We start from the raw sequence: 20,952 nt of genomic DNA, 5'->3' as shown, positions 1-20,952 counted from the left end.
TTTTAAATCCCTGGTAAGAAACTAAACCAACAAAAACACTATTTCTGGAAGAAAATACAGATTTTAATTGTGTGGGAACAGATTCATTTAACCACCAATGTACAGGTTAAATATGTATGTTTTATGTGTGGCAAGAAATGAGTAATTAGCATGTGTTGATCACATGATCATGTTTTATTATATTCATGTTACTTTTTGTAGCCTTTCATATACATTAACTTGTAAAATGATGCAGTCTTATTTTAACTGTATAGAATGTAAAGACTTTAATCACGATGAGGAAAAATGTCTCCTTTGAGAGTAAAGGTAGCAGACCACTGCCCTAGGGGTACACGTACCCCCATTTGTGAAACACTGCTTTAGAGTGAGACATGAAACACTGCTTTAGGGTGAGGTTGGGGATGGGGTCATCCTCAGACCCACCCAGTAGCTCCAGTGGGCAGTGTGTGAACAAGTCCACACCTGCTGAGGAATGTCTGTCTCACCTGAGGAAACTCCCTGTTTGCTCCTGTGTGTGTGTGTGTGTGTGTGTGTGTGTGTCTATGATAGATCTGCTGTGTGTTTTAGCTTCTTCTCACTGTCACGTTGCATAGATAATTCTCTGATGACTTCACCTGTATCCAGGCGGCTGTGTGGGCGGGGCCTATGGCTGCTTACCTGAGGAGACATGAGGCACTTCCTCCTCCTCCCTGTGTGTGCGCACACAGTGTGTTATGTGTGTGTGTGATGTGTGTGTGTGTGACCCGGGTGGATCCTTCCTCTGTCTCCAGGTCTGATCAGTGCGTCTCCAAAGCTCTGGACTCAATAAGGTAAAGACTCACCTGTGTGTGTGTGTGTGGTGTGTGTGTGTGTGTGTGTGTCAGACAGACATGGTGCGTACACAGACGCCCCCTTTTTACGCACTCACTCTCACGTCCTGAGGCGCATTTTTCAGACACAGGACGTTTCCTCTTCCTCACAGGTGTTCCTCAGATCCTCTCACACACTTTACTGACTTATTTAACTTAGTCATTGTTTTCATTGTGTACCAAGGTAGGAGAGTGTGGCTGTTCCACGCGTCAATGCGCGCACACACGCACACACACACACACACACACACAGAGAGAGAGAGCAGGGCGTGGTCCATAGCAGACAGGTGTGTTGTGAAAGGGGTGAAGGTGTGTGTGTGTGTGTGTGTGTGTGTGTGTGTGTGTGTGTGTGTGTGTGTGTGTGTGTGAGTGTGTGTGTGTGTGTGTGTGTGTGTGGGTGGAGGACATGATGGAACAGCTCTGATGGAGACCTGAGACCTCCTCCTCTGGAGATCTGATCTGTTCTGTTTCTATGGGAATCAAACAATCAGCAGCTGTGTGTGTGTGTGTGTGTGTGTGTGTGTGTGTGTGTGTGTGTGTGTGTGTGTGTGTGTGTGTGTGTGTGTGTGTGTGTGTGTGTGTGTGTGTGTGTGTGTGTGTGTGTGTGTGTTCCTCCTCTGTCTTTAGGCAAAGCCAAGGCAAATGTATTTGTATAACGCGTTTCATACACAAGGCAATTCAATGTGCTTTAAAAGAGCAACAGAAAACATTTCACAAGTTTAGAAATCAATAAGAACATTAAAATCATTAAATCAACAATCATTTGATGTTATAACAGCAGTGAAAACGAAAAGCCTTGGGTTTAAAAATGTTCCCGTGTGTTCCACTACTTTAACTGTGTTTTAATATTTGTCTTTTTTTTTTTTTTTTAATCCTCTATTTGTGGTACAAAAAGTGTTTCAATCCATTTTTGGTTTGCTGGTCACATTCTATTGTTTTGTGTGTAAAAATGTCACCTCACATTACTGCATAGAAAATCTACCTATGGGTAAAAATAAATAACCTGAAGCATAACAACTAAAATGTTTTCTGTGAACTCTGGGCTCTACTATCTGACCTGTGTCCTTTCAGATCCTTTCAACGCATGTGCGTAGACTACGTCACTTCCTTCACTCACATTCTTTAGACAGAGCTGCTAGAACGTGATATTTGAATGGAAACCGACCATACGACGTTTGTTAATTATTTTATTAGTACATGTTTAAATAAGACTGCTTGCGGTGTTTTTAATTGTTTATTTAAAAAAAACAAAACAGATAAAACCACAATACACATATTACTGCAACACTTTATCTCAATGTGCACACACCTCAGCAGCAGCAACAACACAGTGTCACTTACAGCAGCCCACACGGAGGCTGCTGCACACACAGATGAACAACACAAGCACTACAGATTTCTAGTGTAACAATTACAAATCAAACATAATGTAAATAAAACAGCAGTAATTACCTTTCAAAAGAAAAGTCATCAATTCCATCTTCTACTCCTCCAGACCATACACTGTAAAAAAGACAGCGCTCTAGTTCCGGGAAAGGGGCGGGGCCTGTGAGCAACAGCTGTCACACTCCATCAAACACAATCATTGCCCAGATTGGTTCTTTTTGTTTCGGTCGTGGTGCATTCTGGCAATCTGCCAAAGACACAAGCTACTACTAGTTTAATGTAAAGCTGTCCTTACATAGTGACAGTTTTAGCAAATATGGCAAAAAGGTACTTTTATGAGAGTTGCAGACTGCACCTTTAAAGTCCCCCCCCCCCCCCCCCCCCCCCGCACACATACACACACACACACACACACACCACCACCACCATTGATCTCATTTCTTCTTCTAATCAAATGAATGATAATATAATTACAAACAGAATCTGTTCATTCACAGACCGACGCCCTCAGGTGTGACTTTTCACCCACAGCTAAAGTTTTGTTTTGTTTTTAAGTTTTCCAGACATGTTAATTATGTTTGTGTAATTACACACACACACACACACACGCACACGCACACGCACACACACACGCACACGCACACACACACAGACGGTTGGATAATTATAAATAGCTGAGCTTTATCCCTACAGTCTGTTTGAACATGACACGTGATATAAATAAAATAACATAGAATAGAATACACCTTTATTGAAATTCACATTTGCAACAAACAACACAGTATAAGAAGAACAAAAATACAAAGGACATACAGTACATAAACTAGAAAAAACAACAATAACAGTAGAAAGAAATCAAACGACAAATGACAGTTCAGTTATAGGAGCAGAGATTAGATATATTATTATTATTATTATTATTATTATTATTATTATTATTGTTAAAGGATGGATTGCTCCCATTCCTCCCAGTATGAGGGCTCTCCTCACTCCTCAGCGTGGGGGTGGGGGTGGGGGTGGGGGTAGGACTAAACCAGAGGAGAACACGCGTTTTTCCTGCTCCTCCGCGTCAGTGAACGCAGCATCGTTCCCGCGCCGCCACACGTTACTGTAACGGAAACGGACGGAGTATCCTCTGAGGTGACAGCCACAGCGTGAGAAGAAGAAGATTATTATTAATAATAATAATAATAAGTCCAACGGTTCCAGTGGACGCGCGTCCGTGCGTGAGAACGGATCGTTATGGAACCACAGGATGAGAACCCTGCTGATGTGCTCGGTAAGAGGCGCGTTCACGTCCCTCCTCCTGCTGCACATGCATCACCTGTGTGCGTGTGCGTGTGTGTGTGTGTGCGTCTAGAGCTGATCATTCACCTGTTCATCACCTGTCATATCTGATCATTACCTCAGATTAATCAATACTGTCAGACACGCGAAGTTCTAACTGTGTGTTTATGGAAACCTTCTGTGGTATTAGATGATCAATCAATCAATCAATCAATCAATCAATCAAATATTAGAAACAATAATCTAAGGTGAGACTGGGACTGAAAACACATCAAACCTATAAAAATAGAACAATATTCTGATCAACTATGATCACCTGATCAATAGTTTGAATAAATATACTCTTCAATATACTGTAATATACTATAATATAGTGTGTGTGTGTGTGTGTGTGTGTGTGTGTGTGTGTGTGTGTGTGTGTGTGTGTGTGTGTGTGTGTGTGTTGCTCATGTGATGGACTGGCGCTCTGTCCAGGGTGTACCCCACCTTAGAAACCCTGAAAAACAGTAACAAACGTCTCAGAAAATTGATGTAAAATGTTGTATAAATATGATTTATTATATTGGGTTTATAAATGTCTTGTTTCCACTAATAATTCTCAACGCTAGTTTCTGTAAAAGAAAAATGATTTTTGCCCCAAACTTTAAAATAATAAGTCAGATACGGAACAATTTTATATATATATATATATATATATATATATATATATATATATATATATATACAAGCTTTGGCTTGTGGAAAACAAGGTCCCACTTTGTTGCGTGACCTTGACATTGACCTTGACACTTTGGCTCTGATAAAGGTCGACTGCACATCCTTGACATTGTCCCTATGAGACGACACATACTGTACGTGTCATTAATGCTGCATTAATAGTTTAGGAGCAGTTCTATGACACAGTAAGTTGCTGAAAAGTAAAAATAATAATAATAACTCCTACAATTACAATAATTAGAGGGTGATGTATGGTTTGTGATTCATAACAATCGTCTTTATCAGAAATGTCAAAGTGTTGATGAATTTGTACTGGTATGATTTATAATTAATATAAATAATAAATATATATATTTTTATATTGACTTTTTATTGATATTTTTCTACAATATTAAACGTGTGTTTGTACGTAGTTTTTTTGGTGGTAATTCCTGTGCTTTAGAGTCGATCAGATTCAACTTTTCAAAAGCAGTGAAACAGTTTGGATTTTCAGACATAATTTACAGTAAAAACACGTCGTGTTGAGTCATAACATGAACTGAGACGTGACGTCTGTCTGTCTGCAGGTTACAGCATCACGTCTGCTTCTATTATAACTATATAATATATATATATATATATACCAATAGGCTTTTACTGCCTGATTTATTGTTCATATTATTCATATTATTCATTGTTTCTGATGTTTATAAAATGTTTAATAAATGTTGTGTAAACCAATGATAAAACAAACAGTTAAGAACAATATTTCTTCATCTGTAAGTGAAGATCTATAATGTGCTTTTATACCAACGAAGAAGTCTTCACATATTAGCTCACATTACACATTTGTGTTTGGTTTGTTTCCTCGCTAATAATCTGACTCATTACAGGTGATTAAAGTTCCTCAAATCATTCCAAACACGTTTAATATGGTTAATTATTATCATTAGTTTCATATTAAACACATGAGAAATGCACTGAAACAAACACACACTGACATCACGTGATTTTTGACGTCCAGCCTTTAGCTAACATGCTAAAGCTAACATTAGCCCACTTGTTGTGGGCTAATGAGAAATATGTTGTAAACGTGTGATATTTTCCCTAAAACATGTTGGTGAGGGTTTAGTTTGTGTCATATTTTCATTTCAGAAAGTGAAGTCTGTCATATCGTCTCAGTTTATGTCAGATTGTGTGTGATATTTGACATTTTTGTCTCTCTGATGATTTATTTATGACGACAATTGTGTGAGATTTTTACTTTAATTTTGTTAAAAAAAAATGCAAAAAAAAAAAAGTAAATTCTGTATTTTATGTCTATTTCACATGATGATGGGAAACTACTGGTTTTGCTCATTAAGCCAAACTAAACCAAACAAGTGCATTATTTGTAAATATGTTAGTTTCATAATAGTTATAGGAATAAATGAATCATCTCATCTGCAGATAAAATCTTCTTTAAAGAAAAGATCTTGTCGTTACGTCGACATTTGTGACAAATGCAAAAACAAACTACAAATCAAATATTATAATTCATCAGTTTTGTTTAATAAAATAACTTTAATTTGTTATTTGTAGTTTAAAAGAGGAAATTTATAGACTTTTATCAGCAGTTGAAATTCACATGATCCGTTAAAAAAAAACTAAAACTATTAACTAACTTACTGGTTTGGTCAAGTCCTTTAATTTCACTGATATTAAAGTTATTTTTTACAGTGGAGACTTGAAAAAATATAACTTTCTTCATATTTACCTTTGATCAACTGAATTGTGTCACTATAGAGGAGCTCTACTATAATACATCTGTAAATACATTAAGGCTGACCCTGCATTTGTATTGGTTGTTTTGAGTGAAAATAGATGATTTTCCTTCAAAAATAAAAAGTTTGTTCGCGTCTGAAAGTTCATTATGTCACATTTAAAATAACACTTTTTTAAATGAATTAAGATTTTACACATTTTTCTTTACCAGTCTTTAAAAGTTCCTTTTTTAACCCCTGGACCTCAGTTAGAAAACCATTGGATCTCTGAGTGAACAACGATCGCTCTAAAAGTCCATCTCTGCTCTAAAGTCAAAGGTTTGAAACCTTGGTATGCAACGTACTGGTGTGAAATAACTTTCCCAGGAAACATCTAGGTGAAACATCTAGGTGAAACATCTAGGTGAAACATCTAGGTGAAACATCTAGGTGAAACATCTAGGTGAAACATCTAGGTGAAACATCTAGGTGAAACATCTTGGTGAAACATCTAGGTGAAACATAGGTGAAACATCTAGGTGATGTTCTGCATGAACCTTAAAGTCCACATGTTGTTTTCTTTCACTGACTTATTCCAACAGACCAAATAGGTTCATTCTAGTCCATAAATTAGTTATGATTGTGATTTATTTCCATTCTACCAGTTCTGCCGTACGGGATAATTTCTTAGAGCTTCTGATTCTATGTTTCAGAGTTTTTTCATTTGTTTAAATATATTGGTTTAATTTCATCTTCTTTCTCTAATCAGATGTGATTTCACAGGCTAATAATATTCCTGATTAATACATATTTAACACAGTTAATGGAGGCAACTATTGGCATTAATTTTATATTTATAGGAGCAACTTTATGGTCAAATCTTAAATAATAAATGAAACTCACTCAAAGTTATGCCTTTAAATATTTGGAGGAAAACACAAATGTAATGTTTGGATATTTTAGCTCACATGGTTGAATTTGATGATATTAAATATATGATCTTAAATAAACAAATGCTAATTTATGTGTGCAGAACCTTCCACACACCTTATCTTGGTGATCCTCCATAGATAAATAAGATCATCACATCGTTATATATAACACGCTAACATTAGCTTCTCAAGCTAATCTGTACGTTCTGGTTTTAGCCAGTTTAAATTCTTTTATTACTTTTATGATTTTTTTTAACTTTCATGAACTATTGTGACTCTTTTTTAAATGGACATGTGACTTTATTTTAATGTTTTTTATTAATATTTTCATAATGTTTTAGTAAATTGTTTGCCTTGTAAAACAGATGATCAATGTCGACATGGTAATGATTATAATAATAATAATAATAATAATAATAATAATAATCAAGCTACGCTGCCTTTGCTAACGTCAGGTGAAGTACGCAGGCTAACATCCATGTTGGATTAGATAGAATTAAAGTTTTGTGTTTCGTAGTTTGTTTAAGACGTTTGTGTTTTTTTAAAGTGAAAGTGTTTCCAATGGTTTTCTCTCTGTGCTGCAGGCATGTGCACATACACGTGCACGTGGGTGTGCATCATTCAGCACGGCTGCTAGCATGCTAGCACGTAGCACAGACGTTTGTGCATTTCCTCCTCATTTAAAAACAATACTGTGTTTCTCATATATGTATTTAATACCCATGTTACTGTTAGTTAGATTAAAACAATATGTGAAGGTTTCATTTATTCTTTATTTAATCTACAGTTGGCAGTTAAAACATATCAAGATATTAAAGTACATTTCCTGAAAAACAAATAAAACCATAACATATTATTAAGAAAGAACTTTCTGGAATAATTGTATAGATTAAAGTTGAGTAGAATGCTGTCAACGTGTTCACGGTAACATTATCACTGGTTATCACAGGTCAAAGTAATTAATTACAAGTACTCACGTTCAGGGTTGGGGTCAATTATGATTGTAATCAAGTAATTGATCATTAATCACAATGATGGCATAATTATAATTGTAATTTTATATTTTTTAATTTGTTGCTGAAAATTCTATTAAAAAAATTGTCAATTATAATTTTACGCTAACCTGGGGAACCGTTTTAGTTCTTATGTACAGTACAAATATGTAGTTTATAATTATTAAAATATAGCCACAAGCGGCGATAAAAGGTCCTCCGTTTGCCGTGCCTCAAGTAGTAGTAATAATAGCAGTAGTAGTAGTAGTAGTAATAATAGTAGTAGTAATAGCAGTAGTAATAGTAGTAATAATAGTAGGAGTAATAGTAATAATAGTAGCAGTAATAGCAGTAGTTGTAGTAGTAATAGTAGTAGTAGTAGTAGTAGTAGTAGTAGTAGTAGTAGTAGTAGTAGTAATAATAGTAATAATAGTAGTAGTAATAGTAGTAGTAGTAGTCATAATAATAGTAGTAGTAATAGTAGTAATAATAGTAGGAGTAATAGTAATAATAGTAGCAGTAATAGCAGTAGTAGTAGTAGTAGTAGTAGTAGTAGTAGTAGTAGTAGTAGTAGTAGTAATAATAGTAATAATAGTAGTAGTAATAGTAGTAGTAGTAGTCATAATAATAGTAGTAGTAATAGTAGTAGTAATAGCAGTAGCAGTAATAGCAGTAATAATAGTAGCAGTAATAGTAATAATAATAATAGTAGTAGTAATTGTAGTAGTAATAGTAATAGTAGTAGTAATAGTAGTTGTAATAGTAGTAGTAGTAGTAATAATAATAGTAGTAGTAATTGTAGTAGTAATAGTAGTAATAGTAGTTGCAAAAATAGTAACAGTAATAGTAGTAATAGTAGTAGTAATAGTTGTAGTAATAGTAGTAATGGTAATAGTAGTAATAGTAGTTGTAATAGTAGTAGTAGTAGTAGTAGTAGTAGTAATAGTAATAGTAACAGTAGTAGTAATAGTAGTAGTAATAGTAGTAATAGCAACAGTAGTAGTAGTAGTAGTAGTAGTAATAGTAGTAGTAATAGTAGTAGTAATAGTAGTTGTAATAGTAGTAATAGTAGTTGTAATAATAGTAATAGTAATAGTAGTAATAGTAGTAATAGTAGTAGTTGTAATAGTAGTAGTAGTAGTAGTAGTAGTAGTAGTAGTAGTAATAGTAATAGCAATAGTAGTAGTAATAGTAGTAATAGTAGTAAAAGTAGTTGTAATAGTAGTAATAGTAGTAGTAGTAGTAGTAATAGTAGTAATAGTAATAGTAGTAGTAATAGTAATAGTAGTAGTAGTAGTAATAGTAGTAGTAATAGTTGTAATAGTAATAGTAGTAGTAATAGTAGTAATAGTAATAGTAGTAATAGTAATAGTAGTAGTTATAGTAGTTATAGTAATAGTAGTAGTAATAGTAGTTATAGTAATAGTAGTAGTAATAGTAGTTTTAGTAATAGTAGTAGTAATAGTAGTAATAGTAATAGTAGTAATAGTAGTAGTAGTAATAGTAATAGTAGTAATAATAGTAGTAATAGTAGTAATAGTAGTAGTAATTGTAGTAATAGTAGTAGTAATAGTAGTAATTGTAGTAGTAATTGTAATAGTAGTAGTAATAGTAATAGTAGTAGTAATAGTAGTAATAGTAATAGTAGTAGTAATAGTAATAGTAGTAGTAGTAGTAATAGTAGTAGTAATAGTTGTAATAGTAATAGTAGTAGTAATAGTAGTAGTAATAGTAGTAGTAGTAATAGTGGTTATAGTAATCGTAGTAGTAATAGTAGTAGTAGTAGTAATAGTAGTAGTAATAGTAGTAATAGTAATAGTAGTAATAGTAGTAATAGTAATAGTAGTAATAGTAGTAGTAATAGTAGTAGTAATAGTAATAGTAGTAGTAGTAGTAATAGTAGTAGTAATAGTAGTAGTAATAGTAGTAGTAGTAATAGTAGTTATAGTAATAGTAGTAGTAATAGTAGTAGTAGTAATAGTAGTAGTAATAGCAGTAGTAGTAATAGTAGTAGTAATAGTAGTAATAGTAGTAGTAATAGTAGTAATAGTAGTAGTAGTAATAGTAGTAGTAATAGTAGTAATAGTAGTAGTAGTAATAGTAGTAGTAATAGTAGTAATAGTAATAGTAGTAGTAATAGTAGTAATAGTAGTAGTAATAGTAATAGTAGTAATAGTAGTAGTAATAGTAGTAATAGTAATAGTAGTGAGGGAAATGTCAGAGCATCAAATCAACATCCATCCATGGAGAGTGTGGAGGAAAAATAAACAGAAGTTGACAGGTTGTTCTCAGTGGGCCTATTGAGATAAGAGAAGATGTTTTTAGATGGGCTAGCCACAAATGACTACCAGCCCTATGGTTCCTGGTCAGTCGATCAATAATCTATAATGTGGCCATTTCCGAGAGACAAAGTGTCCACTGTTCTGAGAACTCGGCTCCTTCCATCAAAGACAAGCGGCTTCCAATAATGCTGCCAACGTATTCTGAATTTTGCGGTAAATCAGGAAAATGCCAGATCCAATCAACAGAAGACCCGTTATCATAATTCCAACCTGTTGGTCGACGTCTTCCAGGACTTCTGGACTCTCCTGATGCCCGTCCTCCAAGTTGAGAAGTATGACCTAAAGCTAAGAAAGCCCAGTTGATCAATTCCATGATTTATATTCAGGATCAGGATGTAGATAAAAGCTCCTGTTAGATTAAAACAAGACAAAGAGCAGCAACCAGGAGAAAAAATGTTGTTAGTCATTCCATTTCTGATCAAAGCCACTTCCTATTCTTCAGATTGGTGTTTTTAGCTTTTATGTTTTAGAGTTTAAAAATGTAGCTATACTTTTATTTATCATTAATTTATTTATTTTGCATTAAATGTATTTTAAAAGTAATTGTACATTTTGACAAACCTTTTATTTTATACAGATGCCTTTGTGGAAAATAAATTAGGATTGTGTCTTATCTTTTTTTACATGAGATGTTTACTGTATTATTACCAACAATAAACGAGGAAGGTGAAAGTAACTAGTAACTGTTACTTTGAGTATTATTAAATTGAGCTACTTTTTACTTGTACTTGAGTATTTTATGCATGACTTACTGGTACTTGAGTCGCATATATCAGTACTTTTTACACCTCTGGCTGCTAGCATCCTTTATAGCTACTTTTGTTTTGCTTTTTATTTGTTGGATAAAGGTGTAGGTAGGTATCTGTCACTGCTTGTAATAGATTGAATCAGAATCCACTTTATTGGCCAAGGGTGTATGAATACACACGAGGAATTTCTTTTGGTGACCTGTGCTCTCTCAGATAGTGTAACATTAAATAATAACAATCAACTAGAATAAATAAAAATAAATAAAAAAAAGAAGTATAAACATAAATATAAGAGTAGTTAGACTAATATGTGCAAACTAAATAAAAATAACAAGATAATAATAATAGTAATAATAATAATAATAAGATAATAGTGCAGTAGTGCAGGTGAACATTTAAATGAAAAAATTATGTCCATGAACATTTCTCAGTGACAGGTTGATCCAGGGTTGTTATGTTTAGTTCCAGGTTATTTCACAGTAACAGAAACAGGTCTGACTCTCTATGACTGTATAGTATTGATCACAGTGACAGCCTGGGGGAAGAAACTGTTTTTATGGCGTACAGTGATCTGTAGCGTCTGCCGGATATGATGTTACAACATCATATCCAGACAATGAACGATAAGTTTTAGAGCAGTAGTTTATTATGAATATTGGGTGTTTCACCTACTGTATATACTGTATCATCCCAACATGGAAAATAAAGTAGCGACAAAGTTTATACTAATGAAATGCAGCAGAGTTGCAGCACTTTTCTTCATTTTTTATAGCCGTTGTTGTTGCAGGTTTTGATTTATTAAAAATCAGCGCTCTTACATAATTCAGTGAGAACACATTTAACATAAATGACTTTTGTAATTCAGCTGTTGTTTTACTGTAGTGTAGCAGTGTGTTATTTGTAGGAAAGACACAAACAAACACACACAACCCTCAGCTAAAGATGAACAACCAATCAGTGAATAGTGTTAGTCATTTCATTTCAACTCATTATCAGAATGTCACACACACTTCAGTCTAAAAAAATCTGAATTATTCAATATTCACACTGTAAATGTTTAGTTTGATCTGATCAATACTTTATAGATATGGATAATATAGTGAGGGGGTGTGTCCTTATTTTTCTTCCATGTTCATCTTCCAATATGTCTGTAACTCCATCACATATAAAGGTAAATATGGTATAGTAATAAGCTCCACCCACTCTCTCAGAATATAGAAATAGATCTGCTATACATCATATCTGGTGGACATGTCAGCTCCTCTAAATAGTCAGTGTGTGTTTGGGTCTGGAACATGTTTGGGTCTTCAGTAAACTACTTAGCATATGTCTCAGCTCCCTGTAATGTGATCAGCTTAGAGCTATGAACATAGACTGTTCACATCACTAATGATTAGTCACAGATATACATTGGTTATAGACTCACACACTCTGGAAATATGTATATAATTATATATATGTAAAAAAAAAATAATTTTATTATTTTTTATTATTGTTATTGGTCCATAACTGCATGTGGGAATGTAAGAAAAAATCTGATCTGTTTTAATTTATAGTATAAATGTTGCTGTTTATTGGGATGTTAAACTGTTTTTCTATATGTGAGTTCTTCATTTTTATTTTCTACTCAAACTTTGGGTTATTTCACCACTCGTGAATATAGAAAATCCTTTACATGAGACCATTGTAGCTTGGCTCTGTGTTTAATAATCATTTATTGTTTATTAGTTTATCACTAGTAACATAAATGACTGAAGTGCGTGGGTCATTTGCAGAGGTGAAGTGGCCATCTGACATACCGGGCATCGTGCCGGTGAGCCAATGACTCCAAGTGGTTTTTTGATGAGCGAGTGGAGGCAGACATGGTCACAGTGGCCTAAAATGGTCCAGAAAAGACAAGAAAAGAGTGAAAAGTGACTAAAACGGGCCAAAAGCAGTCAAGAGTGGCCAAAATAGGCAAATAAAGCGGAATCAGGTAACATTTAATGGCAAAATGTAGCTTAAATGAGCAAAATGTAATAAACAATGGTGAAAAAGGGCAAAAATGTGGACGAAAAAGAGGCATAATTGAAGGAAAAAAGGAAACATGGTATTTATTGGGTAAAAGTTAGCTTATTTGGATGAAAGTGGCCAAAGAAATTCAAGAAAGAACAAAAATTAGATGAAAGTATCAAAAAAAACTTGCAAAAATGGATAAAAAATAGAAAAAAAAAAAAAACTATATTTATTGGCAAGAGGGCTAAAGTCTGAGAAAAGGTGTCAGACACTTTTGAAAATGGTCCAAAAGTGGCAAGAAAAGAGTGTAAAGTGACTAAAATGGGTCAAAAACAGTCAAGAGTGGCCAAAAAATGTACAAATACAGAGGAACCAGGTGGTGTTTAATTGCTAAAGGTAGCTTAAATGAGCAAAATGTGGCAAACAATACTGAAAAAGGGCAAAAATGTGGAACAAAGAGGCATATAGGGAAAAACGGAAACAAGGGTTATTTAATGAGCCAAAGGAGTTTATTTAGATGAAAAGTGGCCCAAAAAATTCAAGAAAGGACATAAATCAGATAACAGTGTCGAGGAGAAAAAAAAATTATATTTATTGACAAAAGTGTGATAAAAGTGTCAGAACGTTTTGAAAAGGGGCAAAAATTGGACAAAGGAAGTTTAGAAATGACCAAAGTAAATAGTTATAAAGGGTTAAAAAGTTTCCCATTTTAAGGTTTTCTTGGGGAAAAACAATTAAAATGAAAATATGAAGAACCACATGTTGAGAATCACTGACTTAATAACGGCTTACATAAATGGGTGTGTGTGTGTGTGTGTGTGTGTTCTCCATCAGATCGTCCCTCCCTCTCCTCCACGGAGCGTCCCAGCGGCTCACAGCAGGAGGCGTCAGTAACCATGAGGAGGATTGATAACTACCAGCCTGTCCCTGGGGAGGAGAACAAGCAGCAGGAGGACAACGGGGGCAACATGCCCCCCTCAGACCCCTCAGAGTCTATAGTAAGTTAAACTTCTTTATGATGTGAGAGTCTGTGATTAATGAGGCTTCATTAGGAACGACTAATGAGAGGAAGTGAGACGCTGACAATCAATCAATCAGTCAACATAAGGAGAAGGGGCTGTTTTTCAAAATAAAATAGCTAGAATGTATCTAAAAAATGATCAACTATTGGAATTGAAAACATTTCAATAGTCAGTGGAACTGTTTGTTTTTCTTTGGGTTGTGAATGATCGTCTTGTGTTTAAATAATGAGGCTGTAGGTGGCGCTGCTCTAGGAACGCTCTAGGATCTATGTCTCTGATAGTTCTCCTCGTTTGGTCTGATAGTGATTGATTCTGTGGGTCTCAGAATGTTTCCAATCAAAGTCTAGAGTGTTGAGGTTCACTGTGAACACAACCGCTCCCAGAGCAGATCAAATACAGGAAGTGTCAGAGATGACGTAGAGCGCACGGCATTGTGGGTGATCAGGAGAACCAGTGAGGGCCCAAACACGGCCTTTAAAATCAGGAAAAGCAGGACAACTTGTTGCTGCTCCATTGTTGAACATTGGTAAGTAACAAACGGAGAAGGAAGACGTTCACACCAAATGCAACGTCAGCGACTCTGGTGACTAAATCAATGTAAATGATGTCGTGTTCAGCGACATGACTCATGCAATTCCAGAAAGTCAGATTGTGCGAATGTAGCCTATGTGGTCTTATTGATCGATTTCACCAAAATCCTGTGGCCTTGATTAAAAAAAAAAGGTGTATTTGGTTTTATGGTTTTATTTTGAAATGTTTTATCTGAAGACTTTTATTTTGGCGGTGACTCTACTTCCTGTGAGTTCGCGGGTTCTACCTCAGTTCTGTGAGGAAGCAGTCAGGAGATTTCTGTGGGATGTGAAATGTGGAGTGGCTGTACTGATGTTATTTTGTTTCACACAGTAAATGGCAAACCCCTGTATGTGACTCAGCTCATTAATTCATTCAACACAACGCAGAAGGGTTCTAGTCGACTAGTGCAGACATGCCGGCTACACGATTGAGTCACTCAGAGTTAAAAATGTTGAACTTTTCAAGTGACTTGGTTTGACGCTGTGTCACGACATCTAATTGTCAATGAGTTTCTCCATACGTCACTTCCTGAAATGCACGCAACTGGAGAACTCGGAGAAATTCAATAAGCTCTGAGCACTTCCTTCCAGTGTTTCTGGAGTTCTTACAACAAGTACAGTTCCACAATAGGATCATTTGTGTTTTATGTAAAAATAAAATTGAGGCAAAAATTGGCTTTGAAATTATTGCTGGATGAAGAGATGAAGAGAGCGAAAAGTGTGACTACAATGAAAGGACTCATTACGGGTATTTTAAGCAGCTATAGTCGCTGAAGTCATGTTCAGTGTGAGCACACCTTAAGAGTGCTCAGAAATGTGTTTGTTCTCCATTTGTTCTTTATCAACATTCCACGATGGAGCAGCAACAAGTTGTCCTGCTTTTCCTGGTTTTAAAGCTCTGTAGGATCTGTCAGTGTGAACGCACACTTAGTTTCTTCCACTGGTTTCTGTTCCTGTGTGTTTCTGACTGTCGCTTCATGTCCATGTTAGCGTTAGCGTGTTGTGTTCAGGAAAGAAATAAACGGCCTCCTCCCTTCATTAAATAAGGGATTGTGTAATTACTGAGTGTAATTTAATTTGTCTGCTTCAGTCGGAAAACTACAGTATAAGCTGTTAATAAAATCCTGCTCATTTTTAGCTTCTCATCTATCTTTTAGTCGACAAAAATATAAAACATACAAGTTTATGCATTTTGTCTAATCTAAATATTAGCTTTTCTTTCCTATACCAACATAATAATAATAATAATAATAATAATAATAATAATAATAATAATAATAATCGTAATAATAATCATAATCATAATCATAATAATCAATAAGACAGTTATTGTCCGCACAGTCACAATCACAGTGTTCCTGCTCCTCATGATAAACTAAGAATATTGTTAACAATAAATAACAAAATGCATACTCATCAAACACAGTATATAACAAGTGAACCATCAATAAATTAGAATCACTTTTTTAACGGTTTCACTAATTTTAGGAAAAGCTGCACAGAATTCATGCCGACTTTCCCTGAATATTTAGAGCAAGAAATATTTAAATATTGTGAAATTATTATTTTTGGAAAATTCACTGTTCTGCATTTCATCTGAAAATCCCAATTATGGAATATTAGAGAATGAATGCAAAGAAAGAAAAACCTTCAAATGTTGTCAGATTTTAACAAAAAAAAGTGATTGAACGACCACGTGAGCAGTCGTTCCTCCTTAAAACACAATCAGATCACTTCCTGTTGGGTCACTTACCGTTTTTTCCCGCCTTCCACACAGCAGAAGCAGTTTAGATTGGATACTTTCCCCAAACTATTGAGTAGAATAGTTCATCCCGGGTCAACTTTTTGGTTTAGTTTTAGTTTTCATGCAATTTTCTTCCCTCAGGGTGTGTTTTTGTGTCGATTAATGCAGCGTTAATGCAGTTATGCTGTTTAAAGACAGAACAAACTGTTCAGTGACATTTTGATCTAAAAGGTATTTCTCTTGTCAGAAACCAACAAGCTGTAATTATAAAACACACTTTGACAGAAGTCCAACATGCAAATACTAAACTGGAATTACGAGCAAACAAATCAAACAAGGAAGCTTTAAAAAAAATACCTCAAAAGCCAAACAATGACTCAGCAAAGCTCTGACAGACTCACAAAGCAGAGGAATGTCTTTTGCATTCAACTAAATGAAATGCTGACTCAGCACGTTAGCTAGCATAATCTAACATAGCGTACCTAGCGTGAGGCCCATCCATCAAAGCTGGCAACAATAATAATAAACCAATTCTATAAAGTCAGTCAGATAGAAATGTTGTGATAGAATGTGAAGTTGAAGGATGTGAGCTATGAAAGTAGAAGTTTGTCTGTTTGGAACTTTAAAGGAGACATATCATTCTTTTAAATCCTTCCTTTTTACATATAAATCATACAGTTGTGGTCTATATAAAGCTGAACTGCAATGCTTGGGTCTGAATTCCTCATTATTATAGCTCCACCCCTTTTCTACCCTTTTCTGATGTGCTTCTGAGAGCAACTCGTTTTGGTGCTGTCTCTTTAAATGGAAATGAGACACTTCATACCCCGCCCCCTCTCCAGGTTGCAGAGGTGACACTCGGTTCAACTCCACCCTGTTCGGCCATTTTTGTAGTTTGATAGAAGAGATATTTTATTTTTATTTATTTATTTATTCAGTTTGTTTCCGACATGGTTACATTCACTTTTTTTTTTTTACATTTTTTTTTTTTTTTTGGTACATGCCGAAAAAGGAGACGAGAGAAGCAGTTTGCTTATCTGGGTCCCGTCCCCTGTTTTACCATCGCAAATTTACATGGGTTTACATGTCTCTCTGGTCAAACATTCTTGAGTTGTTCTGAACAGTCCTTTTTTGTGTATTCTCATCTGTAGTCAGTGTTGTCTTTTTTTTTTTTTTTTTTTTATTCCTCCTCCTCTCTATCGTTGTTCGTGTTGGCCTTGTTCCCTGCCAGACGTTGTTAGCATTCCTCCAGTTCAAGAATAGTTCCTCTTTCGAAGGTGTTTGGAAGGTTTTTCCCTTTTCATCCATAATGTCACCACTCGGGAATGTCTCTTTTGGACACACAAGTTTGCAGCTTGTTTTGTCTCTACATCAAAGTTAATCCAGCTGTTGTTAGTTCTATTGGCAGTGTTGTATTTTCCACTGTTAGATTTAACTTGTATAAACACATTATTATATCTTAGTTCATAAGCAAGGTAGTAATTTCATTGTACAGGAAAACGTGTTTCTAACTGCACATATGACACTTTGAATTTAAATTTAATGTAATCCTTAATCACCCCACCACCTAGCAATTGAAATGAATAAATGACAGACCTTTTTTACTCTTGGTTTCCACATTTAATTCGGTCTCCGTAAAATAATCACAGTCTGAGTTTTGTTTCCAGTGTTTATATAGATCTGGGTCCATATCCATGATTACCATCAGTAATGTTGTTGTTTAGGTGGATCCTTCGTATTTTCCCAAGTCTTCCATCGTTTTGATGAGGATTGGTTTTCCGTTCTCTTCTCCCAGTGGTGTGATGTAAATTCTGCAGTTCCTTGTCCACGTCTTTAAAATCTTTCCTCCTTTTTTTATTTGGCGTGCCTTCCATGTGATGCTTGCATTTTTTTCGTCAGGTTTTCATTTATAAAAACCTTCGTTTCCTTCAGCTTTCTTCCTTGCTTCAGTAGTTCTCCTTTGAATTTCATATTCGTGAAGGTTATTTTTACAGCTCTGTTATCATTTTTCTTTGGCAGGAGATGGCAGGAGTTGATGTTGTCAGGGTTCAGGACAATGTTCTTCGACTCCAGGTAGTCAATGACCTGTTGTTCAATCGATTTTGTTTCTTCGTCACTCGCGTAGCTCCTGGGTTTTATCTTTAGGCCTGTGATAATGACATCTTTCTCTCTTTCCTTTTGTTCCAGCTGTTCAACCCTGGCGTTCAACAATTATATCTCTTCAGCATTTCTTTCATTCTTTTCTTTCAGTACCTTTGCTTCGCTTTGTAGGTTTTCCAGTGAGTTTTCCAGCGTCTTTTCCAACGACTTTATCTAGGCAGTTTCGTAGACCCTCGCGTATCATCTCCTTGACCTCTTCCCAACCCGAATTGGGTTCTGAAGGGCCTCCCTGTGGTTTTTTCACCATTTTCCTTCAGTCTTGGGCCCAATTTTTCAGGCTGTTCAGCTGTAGCCAAGGTCGTGTTATCGGAGCGAATGAAAACACGTCTGCTCTCTCCAAAGACCAGAGATTTGTGTATGGTGTATGATTATGTAGCGGTGCAGAAACTTTTTATTCACACGTTATTTACAAAATGTCAACAACACAATACTTGTCCATCCAGCCTTACGGTGTAATAAAGCATGTGGGTTACTACATCCAACAACCCAACATTTTGACTTATCCTCTCGTAACTTCAGCATCCTTGAGCTTGGACTACAAAATAAAAGCGAGAAATAAAAATGGCGGATTGCTCGAAGTGTTGGACCTGGAGTTGATGTACTAATTTGGCAGTTCCGCTGCAAATACTGTGACGTTATTGTTCAAAAAACGTAATAGAGAATCGAAAAATCTAAACAGATTGAAAAATATGACCAAAACAGAATATAAAGATGTCTATGGAGCACCTGAAGAGACGAATTTGAACTTTTCTGTACTTCTAAACAATCTAAATATACAACAAAATGCATTTAAGGGCTAAAAAAGTGGATTTTACATGATATGTCCCTTTTAATGCTGTGAAATAATGTTATAAAATGTTTCCAACATGGGGAATTCATGGAGACAAATGTGAAATGGATACGTGTATCACTTTTATCTAACAATGAATCCTTTAAACAAAACCCTTTACTGTTGCTATGGTAACGGCAACACACACACACACACACACACACACATCAGCTGAGAATTCAATCGTCTGATAATTGAATTTTGATGAGCAGAGCACGGTACGTACTGGTGGTGACCTTTGTTCTGATGTTCATTTTACAATCACTGGAGGCGTGTGTGTGTGTGTGTGTGTGTGTGTGTGTGTGTGTGTGTGTGTGTGTGTGTGTGTGTGTGTGTGTGTGTGTGTGTGTGTGTGTGTGTGTGTGTGTGTGTGTGTGTGTGTGTGTGTGTGTGTGTGTGTGTGTGTGTGTGTGTGTGTGTGTGGGGCAGCTAACAGCTCAATACTAAAAATATAGCAGCTAGCACCTCAATGCTAACATGTAGCAGCTAGCACCTCAATGCTAACATGTAGCAGCTAACACCTCAATGCTAACATGTAGCAGCTAGCACCTCAATGCTAACATATAGCAGCTAGCACCTCAATTCTATCATGTAGCAGCTAACACCTCAATCCTAACATGTAGCAGCTAACACCTCAATGCTAACATGTAGCAGTTAACACCTCAATGCTAACATGTAGCAGCTAACACCTCAATGCTAACATGTAGCGGCTAGCACCTCAATGCTAACATATAGCAGCTAGCACCTCAATGCTATCATGTAGCAGCTAGCACCTCAATGCTAACATGTAGCAGCTAGCACCTCAATGCTAACATGTAGCAGCTAACACCTCAATGCTAACATGTAGCAGCTAACACCTCAATGCTAACATGTAGCAGCTAACACCTCAATGCTAACATGTAGCAGCTAACACCTCAATGCTAACATGTAGCAGCTAGCAGGGACAGTTATCCTAGTGGAGCAGACAGTGTCTCCAATCCACACTGACACTCAGACAGGGTTCAGAACCAATAATAAATCCATGAGTAACAAATGAACAAAGTCAGTGATAAATGATTGTAGTGACAGTCGACCATGTTTATTTCATGATATTTACAGATATTCTAACTATTTTAAACTGTTCAGTTTCCACTTCTCTGGAATGTTCTGGACTAAGTGATGTTTGTTTATTTTAAACACATTTGTTTTAGAAAGTTTACTAAAAATCCAGAAAAGCATGAATATATCTTAGTTAAATGTAAGTTAGTGCTTTGTGAATCATAATATTATTTATTCATATTACACATTATGCAGCACTCAGTGAATACTAAATACTATTAAGTTGTTTAAGATCATTTATTGTTTTCATTAATTCAGTCATTTACCAACATACATTTATACTGGAAAAACATTGTTTCTCGTGTCTAAAATTGTTAGGCCATTAATTTAGATTAATCGAGATTCATTAATTACAAAGTCTCAAATGAATCAGATTATTATTGTAATGTAGTCCCACAACTAGTTAATACGTGATAAATAGGACTGTAGGGAAACAACAGATCCTGGATCAGTATGGAGCGCTACAACAGAAACACAGCTCTGTGGATCACTTCATCAAGATGTCTGTCATTGGAATTTCTATTAGAAAACGTTAAATCGCTCAGCTTTACATCAGCT

General features: G+C 35.5%; 1 protein-coding gene across 2 annotated transcripts in view; it reads left to right on the top strand.

The window, feature by feature from the left end:
* Positions 1 to 593: 593 nt before the first annotated feature.
* Positions 594 to 20,952, top strand: part of ano1a (anoctamin 1, calcium activated chloride channel a) — a 61,688-nt gene continuing 41,329 nt past the window's right edge. The window contains exons 1-2 of one of the 2 annotated variants that reach the window (XM_028475958.1): positions 594 to 809; positions 13,804 to 13,967. In XM_028475958.1, the coding sequence (XP_028331759.1) occupies positions 13,866 to 13,967 (102 nt within the window). In that variant the 5' untranslated portion in view covers positions 594 to 809; positions 13,804 to 13,865. The remainder of the gene's footprint in view (positions 810 to 13,803; positions 13,968 to 20,952) is intronic. The other variant, XM_028475949.1, reaches the window with a different exon arrangement.

This window comes from Gouania willdenowi, chromosome 3 (genome assembly GCF_900634775.1).
Source record: "Gouania willdenowi chromosome 3, fGouWil2.1, whole genome shotgun sequence".
Classification (NCBI taxonomy): domain Eukaryota; kingdom Metazoa; phylum Chordata; class Actinopteri; order Blenniiformes; family Gobiesocidae; genus Gouania; species Gouania willdenowi.
Note: the sequence above shows the minus strand (reverse complement) of the source record. Positions and strands in the feature narration are given on the sequence as shown.